The sequence below is a fragment of the Trachurus japonicus genome, chromosome 14, assembly GCF_045865225.1.
Source record: "Trachurus japonicus isolate A0001 chromosome 14, Traja_1.0".
NCBI lineage: Eukaryota > Metazoa > Chordata > Actinopteri > Carangiformes > Carangidae > Trachurus > Trachurus japonicus.
The window spans coordinates 31,677,090-31,693,684 of record NC_140920.1 but is presented as its reverse complement, the minus strand read 5'-3'; the positions used below and the strand labels follow the sequence as shown (position 1 = coordinate 31,693,684).

Genomic DNA, 16,595 nt, shown 5'->3' with positions numbered 1-16,595 from the left:
TGTTCTAGCAAATTGCTCCTTGGAAACTTGAATCATGTCAACAACATTAATGTTTAATGTCGACACCTAGTTATAAAAGAGCTCATCAACTGCTGCTCAGTCTGTCTGAGTGCACATATTTATTTTTACCCAGTTAAATTTACTTATCAAGTTTTGACTTTATAAAATACCAGATTGGTAAAAGAGGAACTGCAGCAGCGTGAGAACGTCTGAGCTTCACAATTTTACACAATCTGCTGAGCAATCAAATAGTCATGTCTGAACTGACCTCAAACCACTGACTTCTCTGGGAGGGTTATAATCTGTAGACTTTTATACTCGTCTTTCAGTCTTCATAGAAAGTCACTGGTGAACTTGATGCTGTGTTCAGGATGAAGAGAAACACTCAGCAGCCAACTGTCACTTTCCAAAACCCAAATGTTTCTTCATCTGCAGGTAAGATGCTTTCTAACAGAATCCAACTTTACCAGCTTCTCATCTTTTCTGCTGCAGCATCTTGTTTGATTGTTTTCACTAGTTTCACAAGTGTCGTCCTCTAAACTCTGTAGCTCGCCAATTTCAACAGCACACTACAGTACGTAACTACTGACTTTGACTGTTTTCATGTTATATATTAATGTATGTAAATGTGTGTTTGTTCTGAGAGCGCTCCATCTTTCTATTATCATGTGATTCTTCTGATACATGACAACACACTGGCTGCAAATGCATCTGAACAGTTTTAGATTGATTTTCAGCTCATCAGACTTTGACCACTCTGTTGGAGTAACACTGACAATAAGAGCTCATTTACTGCAGATGTTTCAACACTGGTGTTTGATCTGAACTGTTTCAGAGGAATGTGAGGAAGTCGACTATGTTAACGCAGCAGTGAGCACTGACAACAACCTGCCCGCCATCTTAGGTTTGTTACTGATGTAGTTTACTTCACAATAATTAACATAACCTACACACTTGTGTTTTTAACAGTGATTAAAATGATAAATAAACATGAACATGCTTAAATTTGAAAATGTGAAGGTTTACAGTCCCTGTATATTCAGCATTTCAAAAGAAGGATGTTTCTTTTCTCAGTGTTAAAATCCTCTAACTGAACCTTTGACTGTTTTGAAGCTCACAGCTTATTTCAGCTGAATTCTTCTTGTTGTGTCAGATGAGAAGCCTCGCTCTTAGCTTTCAAATTGTATTGCACTTTTGGGGTCTCTTTATTGTATTGATTATCATTGTCTCTTTGCTACCTTGATCCTGCCATGTATGTTCTCGCTTGTTTTGATTGATTGTTTTGTAATGCTTCCTGGATAAATAAAAGTTAAAGCAGATATCATCGGCACGGCCGTTTCGGCTAATGCTGTGTTCAAGGCAGGCTTTTGAAACCGTAAGTTACAGCTTCAAGTCACAACTACGACTTGGTAGCGTTCCAGGTAACCCGTAGCTCGTGTTTTTACCGCCCTGTTGTCTGTGAAAGTTCCCTATAACGGCCACTCGTAACTTCCGACCCGTGAACTCGTACCAGATCGAACTGGTATGACTTCACAGGAAGGAAAAACACAAAGTACGAGTTTCCTTGAACGCACCATGAGTTAGCAGCCCCCGCCCTTGTCAGGCATCAATTGGTCCTCGTGCTACGTCACCACATTCACGCGCATCCCTTGGCTGCACACACAGCCCTTCATGCCGTTCTCTCCCCTCATTGGATAACACTTGTATCCCACAAGGAAAATTTTCTCCTCGGGTTACAGCAGAGCAGAGTGACGGAGAGACTCGTGTTTAGGCTGAAATACTTCATGTAAGTGATTGCTGACGGAAAAGAGGACTATTTAGGACTTATATTAACAAAAACATTCCACTGATATCTGCTTTAAATATATATATGTGTGTGTGTGTGTGTGTGTGTGTGTGTGTGTGTGTATATATATATATATATATTTATATATGCGTAAGTAGCCTAATACTCTCTGAGAGGAAGCCTGGCTGAGAAAACACTCACAAACATGGCAAACCACAAATGTTGCACATGCATGACAGTCTGATAGATGTGAGAATTACAAAACTGTCACAGATTTTGTTTCTTGTTGGATGGAGACCAAACTCAATGGTAGCAGTCCTCTTAGTGGCAGTAGGCTACACTGTTTGTAGGCTAATGTCTTTTATTAGAAAAATATCTTAACATGATACAGCACTGCAGTGTACATGGTGTGACATGGTGCACCCTCAGTCGGCCGTGAATGCAAATGACTTTCTCAACCAAAAAGCAGAAGTTTCTCATTTCAGGTCTATGAGTAATAGATTCAGCTGAGCAGAGGAAACTTCAGGTTTATAGTTGGTTCTATTACAGCAGCACTTCAGTCTGTTCAGATCAGACTTAAGAGTGATGGTGGAGGAGGAGGTTAACTATGCTTCAGTTAGGCCCTATTCAAAAACAAAAATAAACAACAACTTCAAGGTAAGTCTATTTATTTAGTTATTCAAACACAGCAGGAGTAGGCATTGAAGCTATCACCTCAGTTTACCTCATATGGCCTAACTGTCTTTACATTAACCACAACCTGATGTGTAGGCTAGTTTAACTTTTATAACATTTAATATTTACTTATGCCAGCTGTAATACATTTATGGCTGTTTATCTTTGGTTACCATTTTTTGAACTCATCATTTCATCATTTTAATCTGCTTGTGCTAAATATGTTCACTGTGGACATCAGCCTGACCCATAAGGCCTGACCTCAGACAACAGAATTTATTCAAATAAAATTGCAAAGTGTTTCCTTTTTCATTCGTGATTAACTTTAAAAATTCAAATATGTATGTAATAAAATATTTAAAAAACAAAACATGGAAACAATCTGGTAATAAATTATTATGATATGACATGATATTATTTTGAAAAACAGACGTTAAAAAAGCGTCGCCGTCGTGACGTTTGACGTATAAGTGCGTGTTGACGGTGGACAGTTTTCCCTCCTCGCTGACAAGAAGCTAACTGGTGGCGTCGATGTTTCACTAAAGACATTTTCGTCGCTCAATATTCTGGACTGCGGAGCTTTCACAGCGTTGGAGGGAATCAGATAAACAACTCGATCTCACATAACGACGTTGATAAAGGTAAGCGCGTGTCAAAGTACAGGTATTCCACCTCGCTGTTGTTTTGCTAACGTTTACGTAGCAATGCTAACCAGTAAGCGGGAGAGCTAGGTGGCTAGCATTAGCTTTACACACGTAGTTTCTAAATAATAACTGTCAGCAACGGGACAAACGCTGGAGATTAGGCTGTGTAGTGTGTGTTTAAAGCCGCCGACTATCGGTTAGTAATAAACTGGAGCTGTGTGTTATGTGGTTACGTTAATGTGTTTGGACTCTCTGAGCTAGCGTCTAGCTAGCTAAGGCGGAAATCGTGCTAAGGCTATCTCGGGTTTTGGTTGTCGGTTCGTAACTGGTCTCGTCTGGTTCCGGCTCGGACGGACTGAGCTTCTGTCAGCTGAAAACCAGACTACCGTAGGGGTGTGATGGTTCGGTTGTGCTTTGGGTCAACGGACCGAGCTGACGACACAGCCCTGTTAGCTGCACGTGGAGTGAGGAGGGTCGGCTAGCCTCGTCTTCATATGGTTACAGCTGTAACTTAACAGTTACTACGTTAACGTTACACATCTGATCCGAGGCTCAGAGCTTCACCTGCAAACTGTGTCGTATTTAGAACTCATCTACACCCGGTCACCGACTGCAAGCACCGGGGAAATGTAACCAAGTAACTTGTACGTAACTCCAGCACGCTGCCTAAAACTTTACTTTAGCTGCAGCTTTAGATCAGTGTAAGAGTCTTTGACGGGAAGATAAACCATAAACTCTGTTAGTGGAAAACAACAGAAACACACGAAGACAGAAAAACAACGTATTAATTGTTTTTATTATTTTAAAGGGCTAGACAGGACAAATAAATAAAGACAAATGATGTACTAGTGCAAACATAGTTAGGAATTGACGTTGTGGTGGAAGCTGGTCTCTGTAAGTTTGTATGTGTTGGAAGTAATGAGGATGAACTGGAACGAAAAAGAGTACAAAGAAATATGCAAAATGGGAGAGAGAAAGGGAAAAAATAGAGGAGAGGAAAAATTGAAGACAAACACCCAAAAACCAACAACAGCAGCCATCCCCTTCCTGTTATGATAGTAGTTACTAGCTGATAACTGTTACAGTGTTGTGTCTTCCCGATGTCTTCTCTTTATACTGGACACTTGTGGCAGATCATGAACAGAGATGTTGATGTGGTTCATATTGGATCCTGTTGTGTGTGTGTGTGTGTGTGTGTGTTTTCAGGCAGGAGACTTATGCAGTCCTGCTAGCAGGGCAAGATGTTCAACAAGTCATTCGGGACTCCCTTTGGTGGTGGGACGGGGGGATTTGGCAACTCATCCACCTTTGGACAGCAAAGTAAGTTTGTTGACTGAAATATGATTTGAATTCACCAGGACGCCTGGACAGTGTCAGTTAGAATGACATTCTCACACAATAATGATGAAATGATCCCTGAGTGAGCTGTAATAGCAATAATATTCACTATAAGGTGATTAGAGTCTCACAATAATCTAATAATTGATAGTTCTGGGTCTCTTAGTGACTGAATTGGAGATCACTGAAGAAAAGTCCTAAATTTTCCCATTAACGGCTGCGTGTCAACCATAAAACTGTCACCAGGTTTCTACAAGTGACATTTATAGCCATACTGAAATAGTAAATAAATGTCCGACCTGTGACCACAGTCAGTAAAGGTTTGTTTTTAATTATAAAACAAAAAAAAAGATGTTTTAGACAACCAAAAAGTGAGAGACCTGTACTCTTAATATTATCACTAAGAACAAACATGTAGGAAATGAGAAAGGAAATCTCAGTTTTCTCCCATGAACTGTGTGTGTGCAGACACGGGTTTTGGGACGACGGGAGGCTTTGGGACATCTGCTTTTGGGACGACCACCAACACTGGAGGACTGTTTGGCTCCACGCAGAATAAACCTGGTTTGTCAGCTCATCTTCTTTACTCTAGTTTGAAACAGACAGATATCCACATGTGAACTCTTCCTGTTTGGGGGAAACTTCATCTGCTGAGACGGTGTCTCAACCCAAGCACTGCATGTTTTAGGGCCAGAACACATTGTAGAGACGTCTCTGCCGGCCTGCAGTCTGCTAACTGAGCTCCAATCAAACCTGAAGAAGCTACATTCACTCTGAATGCTTCACTTACAGTGCACTTTAAATCAGGCTCTCTTCTTTTTGTAATTGTTTTTTTCAACATAAGAAAAAATTACAACTGAACAGAGAAGGACATTACTAGAAAACAGTAACAGACAAGGCAATTGCATTAAAAAAAAGATGAGCACATTATGATGGGCTACCAGTCAAATGGATACAGAATATATGAGTCCAGCTCCGTGGACGAGGATTTTTTTTTTCTATGTATTTTTATTGGTTAAAGCAGGCTGTGTTCATACTTGCTTTTCACTGTCAATTTTATTCTCATTTTAATATAGTTTTTAGTATATTTTATTTTAATCCTCTATTTTTCCTAGTTTGAATCCATTGTGTGTACACTATGAGTGTACATTATGAATTTTCTTAATTCCTTTTCTGTCTAAATGTAAAGTTTCCTTGTTTTTGAAATGTGCTATAGAAATACATGAACTACAGAAAGTAGGTTTAGTCTTTAAATGGACACCAGCCAACCATGAGATACACAATACATGAATCAATTTACATGAATCTGCTCTTGTGCCCCCCCCCCCCCCACTAGGCGGTCTGTTTGGGTCCAGTACGTTCAGCCAGCCGGCCACCTCCTCCACCAGCACCGGCTTCGGCTTCGGCGCGGCGAGCGGCACAACCACCAGCCTGTTTGGAAACACAGGGACGGGCACCAGCGGCGGACTCTTCTCCCAGCAGAACAATGCCTTCGGCGCCAACAAACCCACGTCCTTTGGAAGTGAGAACCTTTTCCTACTTCACTGTTTTTCCTCCTTTATGGGTTGTGTTTATTCCATCTGATCCTGGAATGCGTCCGGGAGGAGAAGTCTGTGAAAAAGTGATTCTGATTCGGGTGTTGTTGTTTTTTTTGCCCCTTCTAGGCTTCGGGACGAGCACCAGCACTGGCGGGTTGTTCGGGGCGACCAACACCACCGCCAACCCGTTCGGCGGAACAAACTCCCTGTTCGGAGGCGCGGGGTTCTCGGCCACACAGCAGCCAGGAACAACCGTCAAATTCAACGTGGGTACAGCAGCCAACTTCACCCCAACATTTTACACACTGTTCACTCTGAAAATATAGACTAAAGTTTAGAGCTGCAGCAGTGAATCAAAACCGGTTCATCATGTTGGACTGTGGGAACATTTCCTGACATTTTATAAACAAAACTACAAAACAACAGCAGCGTTATTGTCAAACCTCAACACTGCATGTTTTTACACTTATATTCTCCTCTTTCCCCCCTGCAGCCGCCAACAGGAAGTGACACGATGGTGAAAGCCGGCGTGACTACGAGCATCAACACCAAGCACCAGTGCATCACAGCCATGAAGGAGTACGAGAACAAGTCTCTGGAGGTGAGTTTGTAGCTTCACACACAGGCCACATGTTCTGTTGTCAGGGTTCCAGACAGAACCAGCAGCACAGAACCCGCTGCTCACCTCCATTAATCACCATAACTCTATTAAAGGGATAGTTCACCCTAGAATGATATTTCGCTCATTATCTACTCACCCTCATGTTGACTAAGGGCTGGAAGAATTTTCAGAGTCCACCGTCCCTTCTCTGAGTTACAGGGGGTCTTGGCGTAGCAGTGCATTTTCATTTGCATCTTCGTAAAAAAACACACACAAAAAAACATCCAAATACCTCCATGATGCTCGTATGTAATGTCCGTCTTGTGCTGAAGCCCCAAATTGCGTAATTGTCCCGAAAAAAAATTAAATAAGTCTATATTTTAAGCTTGTTTGTAGCGGAAGCTTCTCGAAGCTCCTCTTCCTGGTCCGTCCAAATCTCGCGTGATTCGCAGTAACCGCACTGACGCCGGCGCAAATCACGAGAGAGGAGCTTCGAGAAGCTTCCGCTACAAACAAGCTTAAAATATAGACTTATTTAATTTTTTTCGGGACAATTACGCAATTTGGGGCTTCAGCACAAGACGGACATTACATACGAGCATCATGGAGGTATTTGGATGTTTTTTGGTGTGTGTTTTTTTACGAAGAGCTCTGGTGTCCCTTTGCAACCGTTATATGGACATGCACTGCTACTCCAAGACCCCCTGTAACTCAGAGAAGGGACGGTGGACTCTGAAACTTCTTCCAGCCCTTAGTCAACATGAGGGTGAGTAGATAATGAGCGAAATATCATTCTAGGGTGAACTATCCCTTTAAAGAGTTTTTCCTCAGACTCTGAGCTAGAAATCTCCACTTCAGCAGCGCCTACAGACACCAAACCTTCCAGTCTGATCCCTGTCTATATTCTGAAGGTTTTTACAGAGGGGGCTGTTGATATATCATTCACAGCCTGATTTATACAATATTTTATTCCTAAAAACATGAAGAAATCTGTTTTTTTTTTAAAGGGCTGGTGACAGTATTTTCTCATTTACAGAGTGATAAAAAGAGATATGCAAATTCCCTCTGTAAAAACTTCTGACTCTAATATGACAACAAAATAAAACAAGAATTTTGAAAGCAGCTTTATCCATTGTTCAGATTTCTGTTCTGGAAATGTATGCAAATTAGTCCATATTTCATTAGATATTGCCTCATTTACATAATTGAGAAAACTTGTAATACAAAAAAACATTTGTCTGAATGTAAGTGATAAACTTGGGAAGTTTCATGCTTATATGTGTTAGTTTAAACACTATTGACCTGTAGTGTCTGGTCTGGATCAAATATTGATAGAAATGATGATGTCACAGTGTCAGTCAGTCATGTCTGGTTGCCAGGACTGAAGTAGATATTCAGTTACATCATCTTCTCAAGATTGTGTTTTGTGTTTTCCTTCCTCCTCTGTGCAGGAGCTGAGACTGGAGGACTACCAGGCGGGCAGGAAGGGTCCGACCAATCAGATGGCTGCAGGGACCGGCGGCCTGTTTGGTCCGGCCACCGCCACATCCAGCGCCGCCACGGGTCTGTTTGGCTCCACGGCCCCCAACACCAGCTTCTCCTTCGGACAGAACAAGAGCACGTTCGGAGCAGGTAACGGAGACTGAGCTCGCCGTCTTAGCGCAGATCCTGAGTCAGTTTAAACGCTTGAGACCGAACTTCCCCCAGATGTGGAAGAAATGATTTCTGAAGCCGCGTGTCGGTCTTTTCACAGCAGCGCCGACCACTGGTTTCGGTGCGGCCACCGGCGGGCTGTTCGGCGCGCAGACCCAGCCGCAGGCCGGCAGCCTCTTCAAGCCGTTCGGCCAGACCACCACCACACAGAACACGGGCTTCTCCTTCGGCAACACCAACACCATGGGCCAGGCCAACACCAGCAGCATGGTGAGTGTGTGGCTAACCTGGAGCGTTCAGGTCTCATTGTTCAGCTTCAGTGTCTGGTAGTGGAGAGATGAAATGTTTCCTCCATGGGGTTAACTCTGACCTTTTTTTTTTAAAATGATGATGATTGACTGGGTTCCTCCGTCTTTCAGGGTTTGTTTGGGAACACAGCGGCGCCCCAGACGGTCGGGTTGTTCGGTGCCGCTCAGACCAGCACGGCCACCGGCTTCGGGACGACCACAGGACTGTTCGGCCAAACTAACACCGGATTTGGAAACGTTGGAACACAGGTAGTAACTTTATTAGTCTCAGTCACAGTTACACCACAATAACTCCACTGCTGGCTCATCCAGGTTGAATATGTTGTCACAGCATCAACATTCACCACCTGTTTCTGCTGATTATGATAATCAATAAGAACAACAGAAATAAGAGGAAGTGAGTCTGTCAGACGCTGATAAAAAGCAAAAAGCAAAGTGAAATAGGAGCAGGAGTTGTAGTAATAATGAAGAGTAAAAGCAGACATAAAAGTTTTCATATTAAGAATGGAGTCAAACTGAGACATAACAGTAAAGATTAAATAATAAAATACTAAAGAAGAATGTTTGATGGTGAGTTAAACCAGAAGTAAAAGGAGTAATGTAGACAAAAATAAAAGTGGTGTAAATAAAGCAAGTCAAATGTGAGTGGAGGTGTGAGGGCTGGACGAAGCTGTAGTGAGCGTTGGTGTTGTGTCTCACAGCAGAGTTTGTTTGGCAACAAGACGGCCGGGTTCGGCACCACCACCACCAGCGCCCCCTCCTTCGGCACCGGCACCGGCCTCTTCGGCAACAAGCCCGCCCTCACGCTGGGAACCGGAACCAACACCTCCACCTTCGGTAAGTCAAAGGTTTTTAAAGGAACTCTCAAGGTCACAGTGACGACGGCACCGACACTTCAAGTGTTGGCGCGGTTTTAGTTCATCACTAATCTGTGTTGTGGTCTGGTTGGAAAGGTTTCGGAGCCAATCCGGCGGCAGGGAGCCTGTTTGGGAACAAGCCGGCCACCGGCGGACTGGGGACGGGACTGGGAACCAGCTTTGGAGCAGGTAACACGGGAACAGTAACATGTCATCTCTCCTGAGTGGAGCACACACAATTCGTTAACCGTGGAAAAATTCAGTTAGTAATTAATGACTGCTGGTTGGACAGAACTAGTCTTGTGTTGGCGGCCTGTTTTAAAGGGATAGTTGACCCAAAATTCAAATTTCACTCATTATCTACTCACTCTCATGTCGACTAAGGGCTGGGAGAAGTTTCAGAGTCCTCCGTGCCTTCTCTGAGTTACAGCGGGGCTCCGTGCAGCACTGCATGTCCATATGACGGTTGCGAACGGGGCTCACTTTTCTTCGTCCAAAAAGACACACCAAAAAACCATCCAAATAGCTCCATACTGCTCGTCTGTAATGTCCCTCTTGTATTGAAGCCCCGACATGAGAAATTCAGCTTGTTTGTAGTGGAAGCTCCCAGTGACATTACAGATGTTGATTGTTTAGCATCAGAAAAGAAGCTGAATAAAGCTTCAGTTATTTAGGGGGGAAAAAAAACAACTGAAAAGCTACAAGGGTCGGGATCAACAAGCAAACGTCTGTAAAATATTGATTGATAGGTTTTGAGTTGAAATGTTGGGACAGTAGTGGTTGCTCCCTGACTTCCTGTGTGGCCAGAATATGAACTCTTGAGCTGTGTGTGTTCAGCAGTGGGCACAGGACAACCGTCTCTGTTCGGCAACAACCAGAACAAACTGGGCACCACGCTGGGAACCATGGGAACGTTTGGAGCCACCGGGTTCAGCAGCGGAGCCAGCACCCTGGGCTTCGGAGCACCGCAGCAGCCTGTCGGTGAGACTGACCGCGACCTAGAGGAGGGAGGGTTACTGCCGATCTGTCGCCGCTGTAGCATCTATGGGATGTTTGACATGCTCTGGTCTTTCCCTGTCCCCCACAGCCCTCGCTGATCCCAGCGCGGCGGCCGCCCAGCAGGCCATGCTCCAGCAGCAGCTCAGCGTCCTGGCGTACTCGCCGTACGGAGACTCGCCACTGTTCAGGAACCCGCTGTCCGACCCCAAGAAGAAGGAGGAGGTGAAGCCACGTCGCCAAAACTCACCACTCAACTCTTTATTTACATAAAACTCTGGAAAAAAATAAGAGACCACTTTCATAAATGTTTCTTAAAAGCATCTCTACATGTATGACAGTCATTCTTTTCTTTTCTTTTTTAAATACCAACACAAACACAATTCATTCTACTTAATGAGACACTGATGAGGTCATCACCTGAACCACATCTGGTTTTATAGGAAAATTATAAAAACCACTGCTGGGATTAAACATTGACATTATCCCACAAAAACTGATTTATAAACTCTTCCTGAGTTAAAATATTCTTGCTGTGTTGTTTAGGAATAAATATGAACATGTTTTCTTTGCATTATTATTATTCAAGGTCTGAAAAGACAAGTCATTTTCAGCCAATAAAAGCTCTAAATGACAATATTATCATCTCAATTTTGGGAGTAATGTTGTCGGTAGGTGATAGAATAAAAGTACATTTTTTAAATTTAATTTTACTCAAACACATACCTATAAATAGTAAAACCAGAGAAACGGATCATTTTGGGAGTGGTCTCCTTAATTTTTTCCAAAACTGGATGGATGGATAGATGGTATGATTATGCAATGACAATACTTATTTTATCTATCCAAGTATAACAATACAACGAAATTGGACCACAGTCCCCCTTCGATGCAGAACAATGCCAACAATAAATTACACACAATTTTCGAATATTTTAAAGAATTCATAACAGCAATATGTCAATCAATAAATAGATGAAATAAGATTAAAAACAATATAAAAAAAGATATAGATAGATGGATAGATAGAGGCATATGTCAGCAGTCAGACACTGACAACTTCTCTTATTCCGACAGCGTCTGAAACCGACCAATCCGACGGCCCAGAAGGCTCTGACCACGCCCACCCACTACAAGCTGACCCCTCGCCCCGCCACCAGGGTCCGCCCCAAAGCGCTGACGTCATCCGGCTCCTCCAAGTCGCAGCTGTTCGACGGCCTGGACGACGACGAGCCCTCGCTGACCAGCGGAGCCTTCATACCCAGGTAACCCTCAGCCTCTACTGTTGCCGTGGTAACAGGGAAGAATCATAGGTCCAGGATGTACAGGCTCAGGTATCAGCAGTGGTGTTTCTCCATCACGCTTTTGAAAGTTCTGATGTTAAGGTCTGTGTGTGTGTTGTGTGTGTTGCATCCACAGGAAGAGCATAAAGAAACTGGTGCTGAAGAACCTGAACAACAGTCAGTACAGCAGCCAGACGGAGCCGGACGACCTGGCCTCACCCTCAGAGTACCCACAGAACGGACACAGGTGAGTTTGGTTCCAGTTGAGTTACACAGAAGTAGTCAGTATGAAAACAGACACAGCCTCTGGTCTTCTGTCACTGTCCAGGACAGATTTTCCTGAATCGTCCCAGAGATTGAGATCAGATCGATTTATTCACCCACTCACCTTTAGGCTGCAGCTTGTGTTTATATCAACACTACAATGAAACTACAGGGCTGCGTCTCAATTCAAATACTTCCATACTTACACTTACTGTCTTGAGTGTGTAAGTGCCTTCACACTGAAACAGGCAGATCAACAGATCAGCACCAAGTTGTTTTCCTACTGCTCCTCCGGATTAAATGAAGTGTTGTTGGTTTTGTGGTTCTACATCCGTCTATAATGCGTGATTATGCGTGAATTCACAAGATTCTGTCAGTCCCTGTGATTTCCTGTGACACGCAGCGCAGCCGTTCCGCAACAAAAAGACGTTCATTATCGCTAATTGGAATTACAAACAAAACAAGCCAGTAGATGTGTTGATGGGCGACAATAGTGGTTGAAGGAAAAAAAAAGAAAACATTGGCAACCGTTGCGATTGTTAAATGTTCTAGTAGCTCAGCAGTCAGAAGGCGGTGCAGCTGTTGGATAGGGGTGGGAATCTTCTACCATCTCACGATTCGATTCGATTCCGATTTTTGGGGCTACGATTCGATTTAAAATCGATTTTCGATTCAAATCGATTTTCGATTCAAAACTATTTGATTCATAATGATTTCTGCTTCAATCTATAGGTGTGCAAAGGATCCTCATGATCTACTCCAGTCTGCTTTGCGAGAGAATGACAAATGGAGACATTAAACTGTCTGTTTCACATTTATTATGTTTTAAACATGTATCTCTGCTCAGATGGATTTATTACAACTGTTAAAGGTTGACTATGTAGAAATACAAGAAAAACAACAGAAAAAGAATTCCAGCAGTCGATTGCCAGACCGTTGCTAGGTAAAACGGGCCGTTGCTAGGGACTCCGCTCTGATCAGAGGACAGCAGAGGAGGAGAGCTAAGCAGGATATTTACCTTATGTTTCATTTTTACCGTCATTAACAGCATAATAAATGACTTGTAGCTTGTTACAGGGACAGTGGAGGCTCTCTGCCTTCATACCGCTGCTGCTCAGAGCCTCAGAGCCTCAGAGCCTCCGCTGTCACTGCTCTCGTCAAGTTGGAAAAAAAAAAAAAAAGGAGCTCCGTGGCACCGAAAGTCCGCGACGATAAACGTGTTTATGACAGATAAGACTACACAAATACACCCATCCTAACAAGTATATGATAATCCATTGATCCACCGATTGATTATTAAAAAGGCTTGGTTGAAAACATGACCGGGAGGAGGCAGGAAAACAGCGGAGAACTGAGCCACGTGTCGGCTACAGGCAGGTACGAATGTAAACAGAACGTTGAGAGAAAGTCATTGTCGAGCCCGTCAAAAAAATTAAAAATAATAATTCAGACTAAAAAAAATGTTTTTATGGAAAAGCAATACTTTCATTCTGTACCCCTCTAAAGGCCCCATGGATGTATTATTTTTGAAAAAATATAGCTTTTAATAAATATTCTACATATTCAACCTTTAAGTAACAAAAATAAGAAATGCCTCTTTATAAAAAAAAAAGAAACAGTGCAGTTAAAGATGCTGCCTTTTTAAATTCGAAGGAAAGTGCCTTTTCCAAAAACAGTGTGTGGACCTGCACAACTGCTACTCTAAGTAGCTAGTTATAAAATAAGTTGGGACAAAAATAAAGTGCCGCTGTATAATATATATAATAATTTCTTTTTACATGGAACACAACTGTTGTACAAATGAAAAACATAAATATTTCTCAGTAGCTTTAAGAAAAACAAGTTATGAAAATAAAAGTGCTTTTTTTGTGAAAAATAGTAGCCATAAGTTAGCTGCCTCTGCATTTTTCATTAAAGTGCCTCTTGCAACAATAGAACTGTCCACAACAGTGCAACTAATTGTATGATTGTCAACAAATCATGAAAGACAGGACATAAGACAGAACTTGACATGACCTGTGTCCAAGATTACTGTCCATTTGCAGGTGCAACATCCAGGTTCTTTTGTAGGAAAAGAAGCTGGTCCACATGTGCTGGTGTAAGACTACTTCGCTGAGCTGTCACTATATCCCCAGCAGTGGAGAATACTCGTTCAGCTGCAACGCTAGTGCCAGGCACACACAAGTAGCGTTTAGCTTGTCTAGCCAAGAGAGGGAAACCTGTCTCATGGGTGCTCCACCAGCTGAGGGGGTCCTCTGACAGAGACAGTGGAGGGGCTTCCAGGTATTTCTTCAGCTCCTCTTCAGCTCTGGTGCTGGCAGATTTACGGACAGCACTGGCCGCAACAAATGTCTTGCCCAATAGAGTAACTAGTGCAGAAGGCCTTCTTTTTGGAGCAGGGCCTTCTTCTGGGTCTGGCTGTGGTGTCCCAGGCATGACCTCAGCCTCCTCCAAGTTCACATGCCGCTACAGAGGAAAAATCAACAATCATATTAGTCATTATGTACAATATATTATTAACTATAACATATTATATCACACCACCAGTCCCTCATTTTATGGTAAAATAAAATAAGAATACAATACAACCATGCAAGATGGGTGTATGAGATGGCATCATTTAACTTTGACCTACATTTAATACATATGTGTTATGCAGTTTACAAAAATATATATTGTTTAAGAACAGTTATTACCTCAAATGCTGCAGCATCTCCAACTATATTTGCATGGACTTCCAGCTGGTCCTCCTGGGTGAGGAAAGGCAAGGCTTTGAATCTCGGGTCCAAAAGCGAAGCAGCGTAAAGCATGCGTTTATCCCGCGCACTACTGTATCTTTTTGCCATATCTTCATGGATTGCATGTTTGATTTCACGAATAACTGGAGCGTCAGCAACAGTGCCAGCTGGCCCTGTGTCATGCAGCAACTGAGCATGCAGAGGAGCAATAACAGAGAGCGTAGGTGTAGAATCCTCCGACATGATGTGCGTTGCTTCTTTCATTGGTTTCAGCGCGGATGCTATTTCCTCGGCAGTGGAGACGTCCGTCTCGCTGAGTGTGCAGATGTCGCTTCCACATCTTCTCACATTTGGGGATAGGAGCGCGGCACAAATAGCAGGCTGCTGTTCGAGGAATCGCTCGATCATGTCCAGTGCGCTGTTCCATCGTGTAGGGACATCGGTTTTCAGTTTATGCACCGGCAACTGTAGAAGTTTCTGTTTCTCTTGCAGTTCATGATTTGCGATGGTGCTGCGGTGAAAGAAACCAGTTATTCGTCTGATCCTCCCAAGCAGTCTTGACACAGCAGTTAGCTTCAGTGCTCTTTGAGCAGCCAGGTTGAGAGTATGGGCAAAACATGTTATGTGTGCCAAGTTATCAATCTGTGTAGCGGCGAGCATATTGGCTGCATTATCAGTCACTATGACGAGATCCGAGACAGTCGGTCCCCATTCTTCAGCAACGGAGTGAAACATGGCATTAACATTTACAGCAGTGTGGCTTTCGTGCATTACGCGAGTTTGCAAAACTCGGGACTCGAGCAGCCACGTATCAGTTATATAGTGAGCGGTGAAAGTCACAAAAGACTGAGTTGCTCTCGATGTCCATGCATCACATGTTAGTGCCACTCTGGCGGTTTTGGTCAAGGCACTGGCGACCTTTCTTTTAGTCTCTTGGTAAAGCTGCGGCACAGCTGTCTCAGTGAAAAACTTGCGTGATGGTATAGCGTACCTGGGCTCCGCTGCCTGCAACATGCAAATAAACCCCTCGTTCTCCACCACACTGTAAGGTCGTAAGTCTTTGGCGATGAAGCAGGCGATAGACCTGGTTATTTTTTTTGCCCGCTCGGAGTTGGCAGAGAGTTTGGTGAAGCAATGCAGTGTGCGTTGGTCTGCCGCTGGTGGCTGACTCTGTGCCGTGTCCATTAACTCTGGGTGATGCCTGGTGATGTGAGCCCGCGCATTTGTGGTGTTCCCGAAGTGTTTAATCTTACTTTTGCAAGTCCTGCAAACTATGAAGCTCATGTCAAGCTCGGTCTTTCCAGGCATTCGGTAAAAACCAAAATGAGTCCAAATCTTTGCCTTCAACGAGGACGGGGCCGGTTGAATCTCTCTTTCCTCCTCCATTAGTGTAGTTTTCTCCTTGTTTTGGTGGTTTCCGCGCATGCATGTGTTCAGAACAGGCTGCGTGGTGATGTCATGACGCCCCGACTCCCGCGTCGTTTCAAAATAAAAGTCGACAGCCAGCGGATTTTTATTATTATATTTTTTTTTTTTTTAAATCGATTTTGGGACATTTTAAATCGATTCTGAATCGGAGTAAATGAGAATCGCGATTCTTATGAGAATCGATTTTTTTGCACACCCCTACTGTTGGATGATGTGTGACTTTGTGATGTGTGCAGCCTGGGGGGGGAGGAGGAGGAGCTGAGGGAGCTGGCCGGTCCCAGCGGCCGGACGGACGACGACCCCGAGGTCACCCAGTTCTACGTCAACCCCATCGCCAAGCCCATCCCACAGGGACGCAACCACAGCAGCCTGCAGGACACCATCAGTGACCTCAACATGCACAAAGCGTCCAGGAACGGCCTGGAGGTCAGCCCCCCCCCCATGTCTCACCCACACCTTCACAGTCCCTTCACCGCTTGTCTTCGT

General features: G+C 43.7%; 2 protein-coding genes across 6 annotated transcripts in view; one reads left to right on the top strand and one right to left on the bottom strand.

Moving 5' to 3' along the window:
• Positions 1–2,905: 2,905 nt before the first annotated feature.
• Positions 2,906–16,595, top strand: part of nup98 (nucleoporin 98 and 96 precursor) — a 28,730-nt gene continuing 15,040 nt past the window's right edge. Inside the window, exons 1-16 of one of the 5 annotated variants that reach the window (XM_085798806.1) lie at positions 2,906–3,102; positions 4,312–4,425; positions 4,912–5,007; positions 5,780–5,965; positions 6,108–6,247; positions 6,475–6,582; positions 8,034–8,214; positions 8,336–8,505; positions 8,655–8,792; positions 9,245–9,380; positions 9,497–9,589; positions 10,238–10,381; positions 10,488–10,621; positions 11,474–11,661; positions 11,816–11,926; positions 16,346–16,535. In XM_085798806.1, coding sequence (XP_085654932.1) covers positions 4,347–4,425; positions 4,912–5,007; positions 5,780–5,965; positions 6,108–6,247; positions 6,475–6,582; positions 8,034–8,214; positions 8,336–8,505; positions 8,655–8,792; positions 9,245–9,380; positions 9,497–9,589; positions 10,238–10,381; positions 10,488–10,621; positions 11,474–11,661; positions 11,816–11,926; positions 16,346–16,535 — 2,094 coding nt within the window. In that variant the 5' untranslated portion in view covers positions 2,906–3,102; positions 4,312–4,346. The remainder of the gene's footprint in view (positions 3,103–4,311; positions 4,426–4,911; positions 5,008–5,779; positions 5,966–6,107; positions 6,248–6,474; positions 6,583–8,033; positions 8,215–8,335; positions 8,506–8,654; positions 8,793–9,244; positions 9,381–9,496; positions 9,590–10,237; positions 10,382–10,487; positions 10,622–11,473; positions 11,662–11,815; positions 11,927–16,345; positions 16,536–16,595) is intronic. The other 4 variants (XM_085798807.1, XM_085798811.1, XM_085798810.1 and 1 more) reach the window with 4 other exon arrangements.
• Positions 13,972–15,341, bottom strand: LOC146975088 (E3 SUMO-protein ligase ZBED1-like). Its single transcript, XM_085798891.1, has 2 exons — positions 14,679–15,341; positions 13,972–14,391 (listed from the first exon to the last, which is right to left on the bottom strand). The coding sequence occupies exons 1-2, from the start codon at positions 15,339–15,341 to the stop codon at positions 13,972–13,974; spliced, it is 1,083 nt and encodes a 360-aa protein (XP_085655017.1).